The 24574-nt window shown below is 40.1% G+C and overlaps 1 protein-coding gene across 1 annotated transcript in view; it reads right to left on the bottom strand.

Annotated features, from left to right (window-relative positions):
• The window catches only part of LOC105228012 (DNA-directed RNA polymerase, mitochondrial), an 87522-nt gene extending 66472 nt beyond the window's left edge, over nucleotides 1-21050 (bottom strand). The window contains exon 1 of the mRNA XM_011207619.4: nucleotides 20788-21050. Within this exon, the coding sequence (XP_011205921.2) occupies nucleotides 20788-20920 (133 nt within the window). The 5' untranslated portion in view covers nucleotides 20921-21050. The remainder of the gene's footprint in view (nucleotides 1-20787) is intronic.
• Nucleotides 21051-24574: the final 3524 nt, after the last annotated feature.

Genomic DNA, 24574 nt, shown 5'->3' with positions numbered 1-24574 from the left:
TTACATTTCTATTACTAAAAGCTGACTGCTTCTGGGCGATTTCTTATTTCAGACAGTCCAATGGTTGACAGTATAGATCTAAATCAGAGTTTTGGTAGGGAAAGAACTCAGAGAAGATGACCATACAAGTCAATGTCTACTTGGCCACATTGTTCGTCGGCTCACCTCAATTCGTTGACATTTAATTGTTTAATTAACGTTGTGGTAAGTGACCCAATCTTCATCATCTGTAACCATTCGCTTCAGAAATTGATCGGTTTTGTAGCGATTCAGCAGGGATTCACAGATGGAAATTCGGTTTATGAGGTTCTTTACGTTTACAGCGCACGTTGAAAACGCGAACACTCAAAAACGTGAACACGCTTTTTTGTGTATTGACTATTCTAAAACGTAAAAAAGGCCAGAAAGTTCTCAAACTTGGTAAAAAAAAAAAGTTTCAATGTTGAATGTGCTTGGAGTTGTGTCAGGGAAGAAACCCTAGCTAATTGCTAAAAGAAGATAATATGTCGTTAGCGGTTTCAAAAGAAAAATGAGAAGTTTAAATTCTGAGGTTTTTTTTTGCTTTTATGTGAATGTACGTTAAAGCCATTGAAATTTTCAATAAAACGCTGCAGTGGGTCATGAAAGCGTCGATCATAACGATGTGAATATTTTTAAATAACAGTTTTCCCAAACATTTCCTATCATCTTCTTTAATTATAAATTAATATATTTTCGAAACAATAATAAAATGTGAATTAACTGTGTAGGTGCTTTATTTTTGGATATGTGATAAATATATATGGCTGCGTTGGTTTTAATTAGTTCACGTTTTCGAGCGTGCGCTGTACTTGGGTGGAGCTTATATGTCGAGCTTTTTTTATATCCAGCCTTATTTAAACACTACTTAATACATTTTTGAGCCATTTTTAGCTTCTGTGTAATTTAAAAATTCTTATCTTACAGTCGAACTCGCCAATTTCCAATTTTTATGCGGTGTTCTCGATAAATTGTTTTCCAGTGCGTGGTGCATCTTTAAGGGGTTATATACAGTTAGGAGGTCGAAAAAAAGGCATTTTTCAAGATTTTTTTCTAAGCAAACTATTTGGTTTATTGATTTGGAACTTGGCAGGTATATTATGATAACCTTAAACTATATTCACATATTTTTTACTGCCAAAAATAATTATCGGGAACGGTGATATTGCCAATTTTGCAGAGGTCCGCAAAAAAAAAAGGCCTCTTGCGGTGAGCATGATATCTCTGGACTGGATCATCTAAAATGAAAAACCCAAATAAATTTTATTAATATTATAAATAATCTAGTGATTGATCGAAGGAATTAGCAAAAAAAAAAACTTTGACAAAATGGCGGCTACTCAAAGCAAAAAGTTCGATTTTCGGGTCTTTAATTGTTTATAAAAATAAGAAATTTTCATCGGATGGGGAAATCCTTCGATTAATTACTAAAAAATATAGAAGCCTGTGTAAAAATTCCAGACCGATCGATTCAGCCTTTTCTGAGAAATCTTGCTCACCGACTTTGAAAACACCGTTTCGAGAAAAACGGGTTTAAAGTTTTGAAAGCACTTTACATGTAGTCGGCGCGGCCTTCACTAATGTGTCTATAACTTCGAAAATGTTCGTCGAATCGAATTGAAATTTTGTGTGTATATGCTCAGATTTATACTGTGGCCAAAAAATAAGATGACATTTGAAAGCCTTTGGTGATGAGGCTATGTCTAAAAAAATGTTTACAAGTGGTATAGTGAGTTCCAAGCCGGCCGTGAACGTGTCGAAGACGAAGAGTGTCCATGGCGACCATCAACCTCAACCGACGAAGCTCACACTCAACAAATCAAAGATTTGGTGTTGAAAAACCGTCGATTAACAATTAGAGACCTTGCTGATGAAGTTGGCATATCGAAAGGCTCAGCCAATACCATTTTGAAGGATGTTTTGGGCCTCAAGCGCGTCAAATCTCGACTGGTACCGAAAACATTGTTTTTTTTTTGGAAAAAAGGCGTCGCGTTGAAGTGTGTGAAACGATGCTTTCCGACTACCAGGGTGTCATGAAATGCATTATAACTGGCGATGAGACTTGGATCTATGCTTACGACCCCGAAACAACCGATCAATCGAGCGAATATCGTGCCAAAAGAGAGCCAAGACCAAAAAAATTGGGCCAAAGTCGCTCAAAAATCAAGGTCATGTTGACTGCTTTCTTCGATTATCGTGGTGTTGTGCATTATGAATTCCTTCCAACCGGTCAAACAGTCAACAAGGAATATTATTTGAAAGATATGCGTCGTTTGCGTAACGCTATCCGCCTAAAAAGGCCGGAATTGTGGAAAGACAATTCTTGGTTTTTACACCACGATAATGCACCATCCCATACTGCCCTCGTAATTCGTGATCATTTCGCCAAAAACTCAACCCATATCGTTTCACAACCACCGTATTCACATGATCTGGCGCCGTGCGACTTCTGGCTGTTCACCAAGCTCAAAAGACCGCTCCGGAGACGTTTTTATACGATAGAGGAGATTCAAGCCGCAGCGAAGACGGAACTGAAGGCCATCCCGGAAAGTGACTACAACCAGTGTTTCGAAGATTGGAAAATCCGTTGGCATAAGTGCATTGCATCGGGAGGGGATTACTTTGAAGGGGATGAAATTGATTTGGAGGAATAAAGAATTTTCAAAATATATACAATATCACCTTATTTTTTGGGCACAGATTATGTTAAGAAAACGCAAAAAAAATCGATTATTTGAAAGCCCTAACTGTATATAACCCCTTAACATCACAAATTCCGGAACGGTTTGACTAGCGTTTCGCTCTTATCGAAGGAAACCTGGAAAATATACCGTATTTTTTCTAACGTAATATTTACTCAGACTAATATATAAATATTGAATTTCTGTAAAATTTTTGAAACTCTTGTTGGGCGTGTATAATGTTTTAAACTTAAAAAATCATAAGTCAGAGGCAGACATACATATGTATATATGAGTGTCCGATTTGCCAGTGTTTGGACGAATAAAAGTCCGGGTCCCTTCCAGTTACGTACACCCGACTGTCGTGGGAACGACGGAACCTTTTTCGTTATTGGCGGCAAATTCTCTTTTGGTTCCTGTAACTCGAGTCAAGTTTTTCCGCCTTTCTTTTCACTACATTTTCGCAAATGTTGGAGCGGTTCGGCTACCTGAAATTTAGAGCTTATTGCATAGTTCATTTGTATGTTGCTATGATCCGCTTTTAATATTTTCGAAGAAAAACTAATGACGGGAATTCCATAATCCATCAGAATGTTTTGAATACCCGCTAATAATATTTTCAAGACCAAATTAACAACGGGAGTTTCCTAATCTTTGGGAAAATATTAAAAACCCGTAATTTTTTTATTCCATATTTTTTCTGAAATTAATTAATTATAACTCTTGTTTTAAATTAAATAATATTCGGTTAAACGAAATAATTATAAGAGCATCTTAATAAAAGAATAAATATATATAAAACAGTAAAAGTAACTCCATTTTTATTAAAATTCATATAATTTATTATTAGGTGTTATTATAAACTTAATTTAAATATTTATGAATATTGCAACTATGAAAAGAGTTTAAATTTGTACTCTAAGCTAATTTTTTAAATTCATCACAAAAGCTTTCAAATAAGTAAAATTAAAAATTTAATTATATTAAATTGAAATATTCTATAAGCAGTTGAAGTTCTGGTTGTTAAAGATGTTTTATATGAAATTTTTGTTTTGCAAATATTGCATTTAGCATATACATATTTCCTCTACTACTTTAAACATCTGCCATACTTATCTTCTTTTCCTTGATAAATTTCCTGCCATTATTAAAAATTATAAGAACGTTATACTCAAAACTTCAAACCGCTATGATGAAAAATAGCATATACGCATATACATATGTATGTATATATACACAACCCTGAAGAAAGCTGCTACTTTTCTGCTATTTGCTATTGTGATCGCATATACTGTACTATTAAAAAATCACAGATTCACAAATTTATTGTGAACTGCTATCGCAATCGCAATTCACTGTTTCGAACTGCGATCGCAATTCACAGGTTCGAACTGCGATCGCAATCGCAGTTCATAGAAGCGAACTGCTATTTATAAAATGTGATCGCAGTTGCGATTTGCGATTTCTCAATCACAGTGAAAAAATCACCGGTAGTGAAAAATCGCTCATCACTAGTAGAAACCAATTATTGAAGGATTACTGATATTGTTAAAATACAAAATAAAATAATATGAGAGTACATTTCATCAGGGTGAGTTTTAGAATAGCATGGATTTAAACAAAAGTCAAATATGGATTTTTTCTATTACAAATATTTTTAAAACTTTAACAATGTTTGATATCACAACAACCAGTTTCAAAAACTAACAAGCGGTTTGATTTAAATAACTTAAAAACAAATTACATAGAATTTAATAATTATATTCATACATACATATATGGTATATAATTAAATCCTTTATATTTTAGCTTTCAACTAAACTATGTGGGTTTTTTCTACCTAATCGACTATAGAGGCATGTGTCTAAGAGAAAATGTCTCGTCACCTTGTTTTGAAAATATTGTATAATATTATTACTGCTATCATTGGCACATACCCACAGTTGCGTACCATATGACCATACCAGCTTGATTATTTGTTTATAAAGAAGTAATCATATGTATGGACAAGTTTGACCTTCGCCCAATTAGTCATTTAATTTTTGACAATTTCAGATTAAGTTCAATCCTTTTTATTTTAATGTGCTCTTTCCAAAGTAATCGAGCGTGATGCCAAGATATTTGGCTGTATTTGCTTATGGTATGCATACATCTAGGATACTTATAGGTTGATAAGTGATTATTTTGTTTGTAAAATTTACATGAACCGATTTGTCACCGTTCAGTTTTATTCTTCAGTTTTTAGTCCAATTTGCTACAGAGTTGATTGCGTGTTGCAGGCTTACCGCAGCTTTTTCTGCTATTTTTTCGACGCATCAGCAAAAGTGACAATCATACTGTTTGGTTCTAACAGTAAATCTCTTGTATACAGAATATATAAAAGTGGACCTAAAATACTTTCCTCTGGAGTATCCTGCTTCAATTTTATGATATATGATTCTAGAAGAACACAATGCTCAATAGGAAGACATGATTCTAGTTTTTACCTACGGCCCACGTGTCTCACCTTGTCGAAGGCTTGCGCAACGTCAAGGAATACATACTATACATCTGAGCATAGGTTTCCCTTTTTTTTTTCTTGTTTCTAAAACCGAACTGATGCGATGGGATTAACTGCTTTTCGTCAATTATGGATTTTAATCTTTGATAAATTAATTTTTAAAAAGTTTTGAGATTTGGGGAAGTAGTGAAATTGGTCTACATGACGAAACTACATGAGGATCCGTTCCTGGCTTACGAACAATAACAACTTTGGCAACTTTCCAAAGGCTTGGGAAGTGTATCAGACGGATTGCTTTATTGAAAAGAGAGGTGAGCGTCAGTAAACATTTGTATGGCAACTGCTTTAACACTTCACCTGTAATTAAATCGAATCCAGCTAATTCTTAATTTGAAGCCTTTTGATTTCACTTTTTAGTTTACAAATGGTGATTGCTGGGATTGTTGCATGATTCTGTTGAATACGAGGACTGCTATATATATTTCTGGCCTAGGCAACACTAAGTGTTGCTAGGTGCAATCTGACATTTCCATTGGAAAGTTTGACATTTTTAGCATAACATCACTCAGAACGTTTTGTCATTTAATCGTGAATTGTTTTATTTACGGGGAATTAAAAAATTCATCTCGGCCAAAAAATGGAATTAACTCGTGAACATTTTCGTGCGATAATTTTTCACAACTTTCGACGTGGATTATCACGACAAGAGTGTATCGATGAACTAAAATCTTTATATGGCTATGAAGCACCCTCCTATAGCACTATGAAAAACTGGTACAACGAATTCAATCGTGGCCGACGCTCGCTCAAAGACGAATTCCGTGAAGGTCGTCCAAAAACAGCCGTTGTGCCAGAAAACATCGATGCCGTACGTGAACTGATAATGCAAGACCGTCATGTAACATACCTTCAGATAGAGGCATGCCTATGCATTTCTCCCACCAGCATACATTCGATATTGCATGAACACCTGGCCGTAAATAAGGTTTGTTCTCGTTGGATCCCGCACAATTTGACAATCGCTCAAAAAAAGGCTCGTGTGGATTGGTGTAAAGAAAAAACCATGTTTGGGAGGTGTCTCAATCGGAGTGGAAAAAGTGCTTCGAAAATTGGTTTGAGCGCATGCAAAAGTGTATAAATCTTGATGGAGACTATTTTGAAAAACTATAAAACCATTTTCGTTGATAAATATTCCTATTTTCATTATTAGGCCAGTAATATATATAGCAGCCCTCGTATTACTGAGGAACACGTTTTCACTATTATTATTTGGACGAAAGGTTTCAGCTAGGTGTTTTGCAAATGCATTCGCTTTGTCACAATCACTTCTATGTCTTGAAAGCAATTTTTAATGGTGAAACATTACTTAGTGAACGTTTCAGATATTTGGTACTTTTCTATAGTGAGTAATAGTTTTTTTGTCAGCAGATAGGTAAGATAAATATTTATATGACTCACTTACCATTGAGCGATTTTTCGTTTCAATTCAGCTGTTGCCTTATAAACGTTGGTTTTGTCGAGTGGTGTTGTGTTTTTTGCCATTTCCGTCGTAACTTTTTTTCTTAATTAGCAGGATTTTTATTTCTTTAGAGTAATTTGAACCTATAACTTTCCGCTTTATCTCCGGATTATTATCCCAAGCTACTTGTTGAATTTCTTTAGTAAATGTGTAAACTTCTAACTCTAATTGTTGTGATTTTCGGATTCTTTATTTTAGTCTAAATTATTTGTTGGAACCAAGTCCAGTCCGTATTTTTGTCGTATAGCTTCAAGGCAGGTAGGTAGGAGTGCAGCACTGTGGTTTTTCGGGCTCAATTAGCACTGGCTGTGCCATTTTAATGCACTACACCACAGGAGCAACCAAACTCCAAAAGGCAACGAGGTAACTATGCTCAGGTAGCTGGAGACCAACTCTCCGTACCGAATCCTCCTCGGGGAGCTGGGGGACACCGCAGATATGCGGACGCCTTAAAAGACCTCTGAACTATCCGGCGGGTGTACTTCAAGAACGGATTTATGGAGGTCAATTGCAAGGATGAGGAAAGCATTAACTGTATACGGGAGATCGCTCCCAACCTAGTAGGCTGGGAAGGCCCTCCTATGCGTGAAGAGGGGGGAGGACATTCCGATCATGCACTGTATGACGGTACTCCTTCCAATATGTGCGGGGAAAACCGTACGAGTTTGCTTTGGGGGCTCATTAGGAACCAGAACAGAGGGATTAATACCTCGGCCTGGCGAGTAGTCGATAGCAAAGTGGACGACAAGTCCTACAAATTCATCCGGAAGAAGGTCTTCCATCTGAGCTATCGGTTTAGCACAGTAGTCATGAGGCCCTACAAGCCGAAACGAAGGACTAGAAGATGCAGGTAGACGAGGAGGCCACTCGTCCAAGCACCAGTCTGGCCTGGCAGGTTGCAAATGCGGAGGCCACAGTGGAAGTCTCAGCGGTGGAGCCGACCGTTGAAAAGAGGGTGCTACCCTCTACGCAAGAGCTCCTAGAGGGACTCCCGGACCTAAATGGTAATGCGAGGGACGGGGCAGATAAGGACCAGTTCCTCATTGAACCGATCCTTTAGTGCTCGCAGGTATGGAGGTTTCCCAGGTGAACCACATCACGCGGCGTCAGCATCCGCAGTAATCGCGAGCAGGCTCTCGCCGGATAACCTGGGCATCCTGTTAATACAGGAGCAAAGGATCCACAGACGAGAAGTCAGGGGCCTCAACTTGGACTGCAATAAGGTAATCTGGAATCTCTCCAGTGTGAGACCCCCGAGCTTGTATAGTAGTTAGGAGAAATATTGATTCCTTTTTTATTTCAGAATTCCTAACAGAGAACCTGGTTGCTGTGCAGGCCAAGGACAACGAAGGTGCGGATCTCATCTTGGAAGCGGCTTATTTTCCAGGACACACGCATACTGCGCCCCCAAAACACAAATTGGGGAGGGGAAGCTAGACGTACAACGGCTTTGGGACTGGAGAGCAGGCTATCTTGCTCGAACTCATTCCGCTACACCTAGTAATCGGTCAAGTTGCCAAACACACTCTGCTCCAAATGACAACAGAGGGGATTGGCAAAGGTAAGGTAATCTCTTTCCAACATATGGAAGAGCTAAGTGGTGTCATACCACTGGCTCTTCTCTGTTGGGATAGCATTACCAAAAATGTGAACTTCACTAGGAAGTTTGGTGCTATACCGACGGCTCGAAAACGTCGGAGGGAATTGGCGCAGGGGTCACAGGACCACGCGCAAAATTCTCCATATCTATGGGTAGGTTTTGGAGCATATTCCAAACAGAGGTATTTGCTATAAGTCGGTGCATAGAGTTAAACCTCCAACGCAACTATCGCAATGAACGTATAGCTATACTAAGCGATAGCCAAGCGAGATAAAATCACTATTGGTGCAGGAGTGTATAGTACGACTAAATAGGCTCTGCAGCATCCACCAGCATGGTAGGACCGGAACCTTTCAATTCCCACGACAGCCGGTTCTACGCACCGGAATTGGCTCGGATTTTATCCGACCAAGGGCTGTTTCGGCGATCTAATCCCGTTTGGATCGGTGAGTATTAATTTGTGTTTGTCGTCATTGGAGCAATGCCTTGCAGCAGGGTTGCCCCGTATCCTCCTGACTCGTGCTGGCATTGAGTCCAACCCGGACCCGGAGGAATTTTTTTGTTGCGTATGCGCAAAACGGCTCCATCCAAATTCCACCTCGGTCAGGTGCAATACATGCAATGGATGGAACCATCTTAAGACCTGTTCTGACCTTAAGACTCATAGGGAGTGGACCACGTGTTACGCGGCCCCATGTTGACTGGGCAATACTGCGACACAAGCCTATACGGCTGTGGAATCTGCACATAGTTCGCGCGCCGCGCCGCCACTCAACTCGAGTGGCCAACAGAGGACCTCCACGGTCCCCAGGAGCGCAATCAGGCAACATAGCTCCCCCTCTAACTTGTCGCCCTCCAACCTTCATCCCGCTTCAATCCTCGTGCGAGAACCAACCAGCAGCTCTTGGTCCCTCGCACAGTCTGTTCCGTGTGTCAGACCGTCATACGTCGGAACGTTACATCAGTCAAGTGCAATTCCAGTACTGGCTGGTGTCACTTCACGACGTGACGTGAGTGGAGTGAATCGTACGTTGACCCATGCTGCAGGAGTCTGCCCCCGCAACTCACAACAGTGGCGTCGCCTACCAATACCCCAGCGCGACAACCGCCCCTGCTACTTCTGCAGCTGCAACAACTACCACCCACACGTCACTCCCTCACCCCCAGGATCACCCGCGACAAACCCGGCTACTTCAATTTAACTGCAACGGACTCCAGAGCAAGATCGAGGAGATAGTTGCACTTAGTTGCTCGGGAACGTGCATCGATAGCTGCGGTCCAAGAAACCAAGTTAAGCAGCCGCTAAGATCTTCTGAGTTGTGCCGGTTTTAACGGATTACGTAAAAATCGCGAGCGAGATAATGGTGGTGGCCTAGCCTTCATATTGCACAACACCGTGCAGTATCGTCTAATCGATAAAGACCACGACCGCAGGGATACTACCCCATAATGTCAGGGTATAGCTATCCGGTCAGGGAATGTCGAGCTCGAAATATTTAACATATAGTATACATCCCCCCAGTTACATGTTGCCCTGCAGGATATCACCCGAATATAGGCGCGCTACTTCGTGGCGAGAACCGTTTGGTGCTTGGCGATTTTAACGCGCACCACGATCTTTGGTATTCCTGCCTCGTAGGGGGATGGAGCTGGCGGGATCTCAATCGGCGTATGGTTCCTGCTGGGATGTTTTCGTGGAAATCACCCCTGCAGCCATTTGCTTGGAGCGGAACCGCTGCCTAGGAGCATCAAAAGGTCTTCCCTTGACGACGTCGCACAGTATGCCGACCGGATTTCCGACGCAACTGACTTTCGACAGGCACTGACCGCCATTCACAGCGGAGCCATCAACACCTTCTCCGACTCCCTTCCCGTGAATGACGTTCTTGGAGTCAAATCACCACCTATAGCAGACGAAGAGCTCCAGCTGCCGCGAGAAACGCGAGTAACCCTAGCGCAACTTCGTTCTGAATACTGTAGCAGGTTAAACTTCTACTTATCCAGAATAGACCCTGACATACCCAATGTATGTATGTCCTGCATGCAACGAGTCTCCGCATGATACTGGTCACCTCTTTACATGCCCTACGAACCCCACTCATCTAACACCCTTCTCTCTACAGTCCGACCCCGTCGAAACAGCAGTTTCTTGGGCCTCCCGTTAGATGACGTCGACGATCCTAACGGGCATTAGATATTCCTTTAAAACAAAAACAACAACCGGGACCTTTTATAGCGGTTGGTCCCCACACCATTAAGGAGCTGCTCCGTAATGATGAAGCAGTGGGTAGGGAGAGGCATAGGCAACAACAAAGTTGCGATTGAATGATTATAACCTCAAACAGTTGAAATATGCAATCAATCCCCCGAAGGGAAAACTTAGGCTACTGGTTGTTGTTGTTGTTGTTAGCGGTTAGCTAATCCCCGTTAGGATGGTAAGGGTTGTTTGTGTTGTCGTCGAGGTCATCTAACGGTAGGCCCAAGAAACGTGCTGTTTCGACGGGGTGGGACCAAAGGGAGGAAGGTGTTAGATGGGTAGGGTTTGTGGGGCATGCAAAGAGGTGGCCAGTGTCATGCGGGGACTCGTTGCATGCAGGACATACATTAGGTATGTCGGGGTCGATTCTGGATAAGTAGGAGTTTAACCTGCTACAGTATCCAGAACGAAGCTGCGTTAGGGTCACTCGCGTTTCTCGCGGCAACTGGAGCTCTTCGTCTGCAATAGGTGGTGGTTTGACTCCAAGAACGCCATTCACGGGAAGGGAGTCGGTGAAGGTGTTGATGGCTCCACTGTGAATGGCGGTCAGTGCCTGTCGAAAATTTGTTGCGTCCGAAGTCTGGTCGGCGTATTGTTTGATGTCGTCGACATAGTCGAGGAATGACCTCTTGATGCTCCTGGGAGGCGGTTCCGCTTCAAGCAGATGGCTGCCGGGGTGATTCCTACGGAAACAACCCAGCAGGAACTGCCTGGAGAGGAGTGGATTATGCTCCTTTACGGGTAGCATGCGCGTCTCACTGTGGAGGTGGTCAATGGGAGACATCAAGTGGCATCCCGTCGTGGTCCGGAGTGCTGTATTCTGACAGGTCTGAAGTTTCCTCATCTGCGTACCACTGCATCCAGGCGACCATATTGGTGCTGCGTATTTGAGGACCGGCCGGCCGATTGCCTTGTATGTTGCCAGCAACGTTTCTTTGTCTTTTTCCCATGTGCTGCCGGCTAGCGACTTGAGGATTTTGTTGCGGCTCTGTACCTTGGCGATAATCGCGGTCGTATGGGGAGAGAAGGAGCATAGACTATCGAGGGTTACGCCTAAAATCTTAGGGTTATTGACAGTCGGAATTTTGACGCCATCGACTGCAATATTAAGTTCAAGTCTATACTCCTTCGTCCAGTTTGTGAATATCGTCGCTGTGGATTTGGTGGGTGAAAGTTGGAGGTTTAGTGCAGTGAGGAAACGAGAAAGGTCGGAGAGGTAGCCGTTTACTTTCGAACACATGCCATCGATTCCATTGCTCGACGTCAATATCGCGTACGAGGTTATGGTACGAGGTTATGGAAACTCCCTCTGGTGGTTGGGGAAGTTTCGAGATATAGAAATTAAACAGTAACGGGGAGAGGACACCACCCTGCGGAACCCCCTGTTTAATTCTTCTTAGTTTGGATGTTTTACCTCGAAATAGTACGGATGACTGACGACCGTTCAAATAGTTCATGGTCCACCTCTTTAGCCCTGGAGGGAGAGTAGTCTTTTCGATGTCCTGCAGTAGCGTTGTTAGATTGACCGTGTCAAAAGCTTTTGACAGGTCCAACGCTACGAGGATCGTTCTTTCGCAGGGTGGTTTCTGGTTGAGGCCACGAACTATCCGGGCGTTTATGACGCTAAGTGCTGTGGTGGTGCTGTGCACTTTGCGGAATCCATGCTGGTGGCTGGCTAGGCTCAGGTGGTGAGTGAAGGTCGGGAGTAACAAGGCCTCAAGTGTCTTCACTACTGGGGAGAGGAGAGTTAGGCTACTGGTCGTCTTTTACACTGGCCATTGCAAGCTCAAAAAGCATTTATTTAACATGGTCCTAGCTTCTTGTGCAAATTGCCGGTTCTGCGACTTGGAGTCTGAACCACCAGAACACCTGCTAATGGACTACACATCAGTATGTAGATGTAGGATTAAGGTTCTTGGATCCATGTTTTCAAATAGGGATCACATCGCCTCAATAGCACCTAGCAGTATACTGGAACTCATCAATTTGCTGGGGCTAGTTGAGACGTTGGGAGTTAGGAGAGGGCACAATAGACCCTAGGTAGCGATGCAATCCTCATTTAATTATCTAATTTGGTATCCATTGGTCAGTAAGTTGGTGTTCAGGTCGATATAAACTCACACTCCATTTCTTGAGCTGCCTGGAATAAGTCTCGCCCTTTATAGGCGCGATAGTAAACATGCTTCGCATTAAAGACGCCTTCCATAATAAATTTGTGTGGGTGCGTATTGAAAAGTTCTTTATTTTCTTCAATGAGGATTTTGTATCTCGGAGGGCAATATATTGCAGTAATAAACAAGGGTTAGTTGATTGCTTTAATGTAATAGTTGTGGTTTGGAAACTTTTTGTTATTTCAAGGCTTTGTTACGAATGCTTTGAAGCTCCTTGACAACAATGTATCCTCTGTAGTTTGCCGGATACTTTGACATTTTGCCGCAGAAGTTCTTTGTGAGTCCAAATGTCAGGCAATTTTTACATTGCGGAATAAGTTTAAATTTCCTAAAAGGCTCAATGAGAGCAACGATGTAAAGAATGTGTTTGATTTCATTTATTTTCTTAATGTCTTCGTTAGAATCAAAAGTAGCTAAAAACATGCTTAAAGGTTCTCGTGATTTCCACTTGAGTTAATTACGGCGATTATAACATTTAGACCTTCTCATTTCAAATCAAAGGGAATATCACTAATGCCACACGAATGATGGAGATTTTTAGTCATAACCTTTATTGGGTGGGTTTGCTTGTCTTCAAAGGAGAGATAGATAAATATTGTTAGTAAGGTGTTTAAAGGAGTTAAGCATCCACCACCTCTACCCGGTAAAACTGGCGCATCCTAATGCTACAGCGCAATTCATCACAGCTGATACCACTCAACACATATCCACATCAATCAACCCGCATAACAAAAAGGCCAGGAAAAAGGATTGCGGACACATTCGATCTATACAAGCCGCACATTTACATACATTCGTTTCTGATACATTCGTATATACACCTACACCGATATATAATTTACCGACCCAGAGTGCGTTAATTCGAATCGTCAGTAATCCAGAGCGCTATATAAAGATCCACCCATCAGCAACCACCGGGCTACATCGAATCAACAATATCTCTCGTTGCGTCATCTGGACACCGTCTCGACCTTATTTATAGTGTACATTAAGATAAATTTTAAATACTTTACAAATTTTATGCCATTATGCAATAAAGCCATTTTAAATATAAATTCCACTTGCATTCTGTTTTTAATAAAGTGGTAGTGAGTGAATTATTGAAAAAAAATAACTAGTGGATGTACACCTCTTTATAGCGCGACCTAGGGTCTATTATGCTTTGCTTATATCACACATATCGTCACCTGAAATGCAAAGTAACATAACAACATTTTCGGAAATTTATATTGGCATGAATGAAACACGAAATAAAATGGAACATGAGTGAAAAAAAAATTTAATATTGGTTAAAGCTGGTTTATATGTGAGCGCAGAACCTGAAATTGTTGAACATATGTAATATTATGTATGTAATTTAAAGTAGTGAAGCGTAATCAATAAGACACTCAATTTCGAATTTTTTGATGATACGTTATTTTGCATTTCAGGTGACGATATTCACCAAGTTCCAGCAGCCTGAATGGTTCCAGGAGCCTGGTGGACGCTACTGAGGTGACGTCCCTGTCAATGTATATGGAACCCAGGGCCTTAAGCTTTCTTCTGCAAATTGCTGTACAATCCAGAATTAGGTGTGCTGGTGTTTCCTGTTCCAAGTCGCAGAACCGGAAGTTAGCGCAGGATACCACCGCTATGAATGATTCTGGTCCCATGATCTTGAACGCTGCCGCAGAGCGAGCTAGTTCGTCGGCCCTCTCATTTCTTCTACCCCTTGATGCCTTGGCTCCCAGATTAGGTGCACCCGGTTTCACAAAGATAGGCGTTTTAGCCTTTCTATGCATTCCTATACTAAAAGCGATTTGATCTCATATGCTGAGATCGCTTTTAGTGCCGCTTGATTATCGCTGCCATGCGCTGGAGGTTGATTTCCACGCACAGACTTATAGCAAAAACTTCAGCCTGAAAGATACTTGGCAAGCGTCCCATTGGTATGGTAAATGTAAAACGATGTGCTTTTCACGTAGATCTGTAGACCCTACTTCATACGCAATACAAAACTTTAGGTTGGAGAAAGTAAGCAGTTTCGTTGATCTGGGAGTAACTATGGACCCCAAACTCAATTTTAATCTTCACGCATCTTCCACGGTTTTTAAACTAAAGGCGCTCTTACATCTTTTTTACATCTCTGGTGAGGCCTATATTAGAGTATGCATGTGTGATGTGTGGTTTGGAATCCTAGTTACCAAGTCCATTCGGATAAGTTAGAGTCCATTCAAAAACAATTTTTACTTTTTGCCTTAAATCATTTGCATTGGGATTCCAGTTTAAATCTTCCCTCTTACACTAACCGTATAAAACTTATAAATTTCCCGAACTCGCTAATCGTAGGGAGGTGCTTGGTATAATATTTCTTGTAAAACTCATAAATGGATCAGTCTGTAGCCCATCTCTCTTACCTGATATTAATTTTAAAGTTCCCTCTTGCTCTACCAGGCAGTTTAGACCCTTACTTTTAAAATTTTCTAGAACAAATTTTGAGTTAAACGAACCATTCCGCCGTATGTCATGATTTCAATTCTCATTCCAGCACATTTGATCTAACAGACTCACTCTTTACCATTAATAAAATTATTTTATCCACTCTTAACAAGTAACATTTAAATATTATAAACTTTAATTCAATTCTTAATTTTGGCTGTTGAAATTATTATTCTGAGCGGCTTAAGATCGCAACGCTTAAAACTCGTTTGCCTTTTATGACTCGGCTAATTCCGCTCGTTCGCGGATTGCGCCCCTCGCGTCGGTTGCCCGGGAGGAGGGTAATCGTTGGGTATTATTATTATTATTATCTTGGTACGCAGTCCCGCAATGTCTGCACCAATACCTTCCGGTGTTGTTGAGCCGTCAGTGTACCACTGGATGGTACTGTCTCTCAGCAGCATTTCAAGCATGCAATCCTTTTACTCTGTTTTGTTGCTTATAGTAACTCTAAAGTTCTTTATGAAATTAATCCACTTCGTAGCGTCGTCCCTTGGGGGAAGGGCTAGTGATGTGCTTTCCGCTAGTGCTTTCATCTGTTGAGACGACATTAGCTTCCCTCTTCTGCAACCCTCTGCTGATATTAGCAGCATGGTATGTTTTGCTATCTGTTTGATCACGAGATAGGTGGAAGCCTCGATTCATACTTCGGTTCATCATTTATAGCTGTGTGGTTTTCACCGTTCGATGATAAAGTATTTGCTCGTATGATTACTTCTGGTGAAGCTTCGGCTTTACATTTTTTTCTAGACCTTTTGTTTTTCTTTAAAATAGTCTGTTTTCACAGCCAATTCTTCTTTATCAGTTTCGTATTGTGGTGGACTATAATTAAGCACAAGTGGGAGATTATTTTGTTCTTTAAGCTTTTGATTTTAACTTTTTAATTATTTGCATAATTGTTATAATTCTTTTAACTTATGTTTCAACTCATCTGTTTCGGAAACAAATCTTTCCGGTTGGATTGTTGGTATTTTTTGACCCCCTCCACGGAACGGGGTACGAAGCATAATGCAGCGTTGTATGTGTATGTGGCGTTCTATCAGATGAAACTAGTCTGTTCTGGATAACACTAAAGGAGTTTAACGCGAAAAATTGACTTAGTTAGTTTTGCACTATTTAAGGCAAAACAAATGTTCATAACTGAATTATTGAAATGTGGACCGACCAGTGTTTTCTTTATGAAGCGGCCGAAGTCCGCTAATGCAGAATAGAGTTCAACGCGAAAGAACTGAGCACGCCCAGGTGTTGGTCCGACCAAGGATTTTTTATTTTGAAGCGCGACCGAAGGCCGCCAATTAAGAAAGGATTTCTATGCGAAAAACTAATGTGTTATGTATTTCCTTCCATTGGGGTATTATTTATTTTCTTATTATTATTTTTTTTTTGTTGTTCTGTGAAATAAGTACGTAACGTAACAGCGATTATTATTACTTAGAATGCAACCCTTTTGCTATTATGTGAACAAAAATAATTGAACAAAAGTTAAATATTGAATAAAAGTTATTTTTCTTTATATAACATAAAGTAAATGGTTAAAAACGGATTACGGAAATGTTAGTTGATATATAATAAAAGTTAAAAATTTAAGTGTAAAACTCATTTTAAAGGTTTCCAGCTCTCAAGAAATGTACAAACTTCATATAAAAAAACGCTTAAGAAATGGTCAAGAAAATTTTTTGCGGTAAATTTTATTGTGCTAGTATGCATCTATAAAAAATCTAGTACTAATTTTTAATGCATTTTTCAATAAAATGCGAATATGACAACGCTGGTTTTGCGAAGAAACATGAAAGTAACAATTGTTTCTTGAAAGAAATTCAAAGTAATCGTCAAATTCATCTTAAATTAGTTAAGATCATTATTATGAAATATAGTACATTTTGAAATGATGTATAAAACTTACCAATCAATAACCACATTCCTTAAATCCCAAGAAAAAGGTTTACATACTTACACACATAAGTATATTTTCTTTGTTTGTTTTACTTGATCTTCTAATGTGCATCATTCACAATGCGTAACCTGCTGTCAAATTTACTTGACTAAAGCTCAAGATAAAAGAATTTTTTTTCTTGAGCATTTACTTGAGAGCTGGAACCCAACCTTAAATCTGAGAAGCAGGTGTTTTAAATAGTTGAATTTTTGAACATTAAATGCAAATATCTCAAAAACCATAAGTCAGCGGCATCTTGGTAAAGGTTCAGGAGAGCGGCTTTTCCGAAAACGTGCACCAATTTTCACGGGAAAGGTCTTAAAATTCGTGTTTTTAATTCCAATTTACGGTAAAGGTTCAGGAGAGCGGCTTTTCTGAAAACGTGCACCAATTTTCACGGGAAAGGTCTTAAAATACGCGCTCGAAAAATAATATCCCTGGTCGGTCCAAAACCCCGGTGTTCAAAATTCTTCTGTGTCCAAATTCTTCTTCTTTCTGCAATAATAATGAATTATAAATTTTCCTATTATGTATTTCTCATTTTTACCAATCCTCGATCAGCCTCAAATATTGAGAGTATCGATAATTCGAAAACGATCATGAATCAACAGTGGCCATACGAATTTCCAATTTCTCTTATTGATTAAGTAAACAACATCAATAGATACGTGTCAGAGAACAGCATCGGCTGAATGAAAAACATTCGTACGCACTCAACAGCCGAATAATCACACTGTTCGGATCAGCCGATCCAACATGCATGCGCTCACATTTTCGTTGTTGATTTTAAATTCACTCGGATGTGTGCGATTTTTTGTTTCACTCCGAGTTTGTTCGGCTCGTGTTCAATATAATGATTTCGGACGCTTGCTCATTCGGTTCAACAATCATTGTTTTGAACAAGAACAACACTCAACTCGCGAAAATCAACTCGTATGATTTTACTCATGCGCGCAGCAAGCGGCACTTTTTCCGCACAGATGAAACGTGAGAAGAACGAAAACAAAAACAAGCTACAACAACAAGCTGCAGTTCGTGGAACGCATGGGGCTTGCATAGAAATTGTTACTGTACATGCACGCTCACATCGTGTCGTCTTGTCGCTAATAGTTTACTCATAATCAATCAACTCAAATTGAACCGAATGAGGCTTTCGTCAACACATGCTCATTTTTTTGAACGCTGACTTTTGTTCAGTGAGTTGAATTGAGTGAGAAATTTTGAACCGAAGACTCAAGATCCTCGGAATGATGTGTACGGCAAAATTAGTTGATTTTTACTCATCACTCTGGTTTTTTCAGTGAGTTAGGTTGAATGAAAAAGTTCGCGTATGAGTAAATCAAGAAAATAGTGATTTTTGCAGTTCTCTGATACGTGTATATAACTTATAGAAAGTATAATTTTAACATCTAAAGACGTGTAAAGCGCAAAAGTGAATTTATCATTTCGGGAAATACGATGTTTTTTGATAAAAACAAAGAAAATATTGATTTTAGGGGGACGCGCCTAACATATTCGTAAAGTAGAAATAAAAAGAGTATTTTAGGACCTTTCCCGTGAAAATTGGTGCACGTTTTCAGAAAAGCCGCTCTCCTGAACCTTTACCGGCATCTTTTATATATATTTTCATGTTCTGAACTTGAACAATATACAGTGTGCGACAAAACTAATGCACGGAATCAACCTCCTCGGTATTTAAATTAATAAAATCGTAAATTATGTTATAAATGATTTTATTTTTATTTTTATAACTAGTTCATTCATTCTTCTTTTTGAATTACTAAAAATTAAACAAATGAACTTATTAAGAAAATATATAAAATTCCATATATGAAAAACTCCAAAAATCTGGTGCGAAAAAACTAAAGCACGAAAGGGTTTTATGCTTGAAAAATTTATGTCTTTCAATATTTGGTTGCGTATCCCTATTCAATACAGGTGCACATCGGCGAGGCATGGGCTCAATGAATTTATTTTATGTGCCGCAGGAAATGCTTTTCCATGCTACCTTTACTTGTATGTATAAAACGGCCTTATTTTTACAATTTTCACGTCTGATTTTTCGATCTACAATTTCCTATTGGTTCTCTATGGGATTGAGATCAGGTGATTGTGCGAGTCGCTTCAAAACCTCAATCCTGTTATCAAAAAAACCACTGATTTACACAAATAGCAGTATGTTTCTGGTCGTTGTCATATTGATAACTCCATTTTAAAACCATTTCTTCTGCAACATGCGGCAGCATAATATTCTGAAAAATATTTTTATGCTTGCATATGTCCATTGTACTGTTTATATAATGAATTGGCGCAATTTCATTCTCTGGAAAACAACCCGACACTAGTACATTGTCTCCACCATGTTTCACCGCGCTTGTTTTATTGCGCTGATTTAGGCGTTGTTCTTTCGGTCTGCCTACCAGCTTCAGCCCACCTCAATCTTTGATATTAAACTTCAGTTCGCCAGAAAAAGTACAGTTTACCATTTGGTAATCGTTCAATTTATGTGCATCCTCACAAATTCCAATCGCGCCAGTGTTTTAAATAAATAATACGGCTTATTTGCACTAACTTGCTGCAGGTAGCATGAAAACCCCCCATGGACAGCTCGACGTTGTATGGAGCTCTGTAATATATTTAACCGTAATTATCTTACAATAGATATTGCCGATATAAAAAAGTAATTTTTTATTGCCCGAATGACTCCCTTATCCTCTCGTTCGCTTGCTTTCCGTGGCCGTCTAGCTCTATGCGCTGTAACCAAAGAGCTTTTTTTGCGAAATCGGCTAAATTTTCGGGAAACAATAGACTGATTTATTCCAAACTCTTTTGCAATAGTCATAACTGATTCTCTTTTCTTAAAATCCTTAACAAATTTTTTTCTAAAATGAACAGAATAGTTATTTCGAGCCATTGATATATCTTTCACTTTAATATACAACCAATCTATCGAACTGAAACTGAATATGCACTAATATTTTTCTATTTAGCTAATAACTACACATTCAACATTTTTTGATCATTAAAAACCGTTAAACAAACAATTAATGTGCAATTAATATGAATTATTGGCTATGTGCTTTAGTTTTGTCGCACCAGATTTTTGAAGTTCTTCAGATATTTGATTTTATATAATATTTCAATAAGTTAATTTGTTTAATTTTTACTAATTTTAAAAGAAGAATACATGAACTAATAATACAAATCAATAAAACATCATGTAATGCCTATTTTATGATTTTATTCGGTTAAGTACCGAGAAGGTAGATTCCGTGCTTTAGTTTTGTCGCACACTGTGTATACATACATATATATATATATATATTCTTGATTTGGAGGTCCTTCTCTATCCCTAACATTCCCATTTTAACAACGAAATCGGGAGATGCTTTTCTAAACTTTACCTAATATTTGATTAGTTTCTCGTAAGACAACACAGGTATTTGTCATGAATGTAAACACAAACTGTGAATGTTTATTTCTTATATGAAATTGCAATACAAATATCTCAAAAACTAGAAGTCTGTGGTGGGTATGTGCGTGTACATTTTTTCATCCTGAGGACCTCCTCTATCCGCCCATACCCTTGATTGTGGCGAAAAAGAAGCGTAATCGTGACTTCGAACTTACCAAATGTTTTACTTTCAATCGATATTGTAAGTAAGGAATATTTTCTGGAAATCTCAGATTTCTGTACACATTTTGTAAATATCAATTGGAAATTCTGTGAACTTGTCCACTTTGTTGGGCAAATGCGGTACATTTCTTTCTTACAATTACGAATTGCCGTAAACACGATTATTTAAAATACTACAATATCAAAAAAGTTCTTGCATAATTGAGAATATGCGAAACTACAAAGTTAACGTTGGACAGTATCACATGTAATAATATACTGAACTTAGCTGCAGTTATAACAATAATCCGATTAGATTAAAAATTATCGATAATTAATTGTGATACCCACATGTAAATAGTTAAAGAAAGTTAGTTTTATAGGCACAACTCCAATTACTTTTGCGGGGGGGCCTAACGAATTTTCGTATAAATTAGGTATGTGCGGATAGGAGAGATTCTCCCGAGAGAAATATACAAAAATAATTTAAAAATAACTTATATTTTTTAAACTATTCATGATTAAAAATCAAAAATTTGCATTAATAACAGATGATATTTCGGGTTGAGTTTAGTATCGCGCCGGTTAATTTTGGCTCACTGTACCTATTCGAGAGAACCAAATTGAAAATTTTAAACACGCATGTATGCTACAATTATCGAACTTAATTTTAAAACATATTTTATAAAAATCGGTTTACAAATTTTTCCACAAATTCACTTTAAAAAATGCTATTTTTTGCAAATTTCTAAATATATGCTAGTGTATTTTCATCTGTTGTGCATTGTACGAAACCAATTATGGATACATTTTCACGCACGTATATTACTTAAGAATTGTAAAAACCACTAGTAATGTTTTTAATTACTTTTGATTGTTAATTTCTTTGTAAATCTTTACATAAAACATTGAGTTCAATAAAGCGAAAAACCAAAATGACTGCCTAATTTGAACTGTCAAATTACCGTGAAAGCACGAACAAAAGGGAATAAATTAAACCCACTTAGCAATAAATGTATGAAGTGAACACGAAAAGGTGTTCAATGCTAAAATACTGTGGATGGCGTAGCCGGTGTTGGACCGGCCAGGGTTATTTTTTTAAAACGCGGCCAAAGGCCGCCAACACGAAAGTACTTCGGGGTTGGGTTTAGTTTAGTATCTCATTTTCACTGCTTATTCCTCTTAAATGTGTGCACGGATTTTTTTAAATTTATATAGCATGGATAGCCAATGAATTAAACTTTGGTTTAAACGTAAATTTAATGTTAAATGTTAGTTTGTTTTTTAGATATAAGTAAGCAAAAAACGCACATTTTCACATTTGCTAGAACAATGGCTCTCTTCTTTTGAAGTTTTTGTTGCACTGCTTGCAAAAAATTTAACCAATTTAACACACACACATTCTTTGAAATATTTATTTTTTTATTTTATTAAAGCTTACATAATAAAAAAATTATTATATAAACTATAGTACGCAGCACTAGCATCATAGGCTTTCGGCTGACTGGTGGGATAATAGTTGGGTTCATTAAAAGCTGAGCAGGATGTTGTTTGTTGTTTTAGCGGTTAGCTAATCCCCGTTAGGATGGTCAGGGTTGTTTGTGTTGTCGTCGAGGTCATCTAACGGTAGGCCCAAGAAACGTGCAGTTTCGACGGGGTCGGACCAAAGGGAAGAGGGTGTTAGATGGGTAGGGTTTGTGGGGCATGCAAAGAGGTGGCCAGTGTCATGCGGAGACTCGTTGCATGCAGGACATACATTGGGTATGTCGGGGTCGATTCTGGATAAGTAGGAGTTTAACCTGCTACAGTATCCAGAACGAAGTTGCGCTAGGGTCACTCGCGTTTCTCGCGGCAACTGGAGCTCTTCGTCTGCAATAGGTGGTGGTTTGACTCCAAGAACGCCATTCACGGGAAGGGAGTCGGTGAAGGTGTTGATGGCTCCACTGTGAATGGCGGTCAGTGCCTGTCGAAAGTTAGTTGCGTCCGAAGTCTGGTCGGCGTACTGTTCAATGTCGTCGACATAGTCGAGGAATGACCTCTTGATGCTCCTGGGAGGCGGTTCCGCTCCAAGCAGATGGCTGCAGGAGTGATTCCTACGGAAGCAACCAAGCAGGAACTGCCTGGAGAGGAGTTGATTATGCTCCTTTACAGGAAGCATGCGCGTCTCATTATGGAGGTGTTCAACGGGCGACATCAAGAGGCATCCCGTCGTGGTCCGGAGTGCTGTATTTTGGCAGGTCTGAAGTTTCCTCATCTGCGTACCACTGCATCCAGGCGACCATATCGGTGCTGCGTAGTTGAGGACCGGCCGGCCGATTGCCTTGTATGTTGCCAACAACGTTTCTTTGTCTTTTCCCCATGTGCTGCCGGCTAGCGACTTGAGGATTTTGTTGCGGCTCTGTACCTTGGCGATAATCGCGGTCGTATGGGGAGAGAAGGAGCATAGACTATCGAAGGTTACGCCTAAAATCTTTGGGTTATTGACAGTCGGAATTTTGACGCCATCGACTGCAATATTAAGTTCAAGTCTATACTCCTTCGTCCAGTTTGTGAATATAGTCGCTGTGGATTTGGTGGGTGAAAGTTGGAGGTTTCGTGCAGTGAGGAAACGAGAAAGGTCGGAGAGGTAGCCGTTTACTTTCGAACACATGCCATCGATTCCATTGCCCGACGTCAATATCGTGCAGTCATCTGCGTACGAGGTTATGGAGACCCCCTCTGCTGGTTGAGGGAGTTTCGAGATATAGAAATTAAACAGTAGCGGGGAGAGGACACCACCCTGCGGAACCCCCTGTTTAATTCTTCTAAGTTTAGATGTTTCACCTCGAAATAGTACGGATGACTGACGACCGTTCAGATAGTTCATGGTCCACCTCTTAAGCCCAAGAGGGAGAGTGGTTTTTTCAATGTCCTGCAGTAGCGTTGTGTGGTTGACCGTGTCAAAAGCTTTTGACAGGTCCAACGCTACGAGGATCGTTCTTTCGCAGGGTGGTTTCTGGTTGAGGCCACGAACTATCTGGGCGTTTATGACGCTAAGTGCTGTGGTGGTGCTGTGCACTTTGCGGAAACCATGCTGGTGGCTGGCTAGGCTCAGGTGGTGAGTGAAGGTCGGGAGTAACAAGGCCTCTAGTGTCTTCACTACTGGGGAGAGGAGAGTTATCGGTCGATAAGATTCCCCTTTGTTGGCGGATTTCCCAGGTTTCAGTAGTGGGACCACTCTTCCGACTTTCCACACATCGGGTATTTGAAGAGTGGTGAGCGACAGGTTGAGGACCTTGGTGAGATATTTTACTCCCGTCGAGCCTAGATGCTTTAACATTAGCATGTTGATTCCGTCTGGGCCGATGGATCTGGAGGATTTTGCCTTGTTGATGACACCCTGAACCTCCTCATCGGTGAAAGTAAGTGGCGCGCAGTTGTTTGGCATTTTGCGCAGCCGTCGGTTAACACATCCTTGGCCTTGTCTACCGAAGGGTGCAGTGTAAACTGCCGGCTAAAGTAGCTCGCGCACTTCTTCGGGTCCGAAGAGGCATGACCATTGAATTGAACTTCAACTCGGTCGTCATGTCTCTTCGGATTAGACAAAGCTTTGACAGTAGCCCAAAGCTTACTCACACCGGTGGAGAGGTTGCAGGACTTCAGGTGCTCTATCCATTTCGTCCGCTTATGTTGATTTACCATTTGCCGAATCTCCAAATTGAGATCCCTTATTCGGGGATCCCCGGGATCGGCATGGCGTAAGGTGTCGCGCTCATTAGCTAGAACTGCTGCTTCGGCTGGGAAATTGGGGCGGATTTCCGC

Source organism: Bactrocera dorsalis, chromosome 1 (assembly GCF_023373825.1).
Source record: "Bactrocera dorsalis isolate Fly_Bdor chromosome 1, ASM2337382v1, whole genome shotgun sequence".
NCBI classification, from domain to species: domain Eukaryota; kingdom Metazoa; phylum Arthropoda; class Insecta; order Diptera; family Tephritidae; genus Bactrocera; species Bactrocera dorsalis.
The sequence above is the reverse complement of the archived record's forward strand: the minus strand, read 5'-3'. Positions and strand labels throughout refer to the sequence as shown.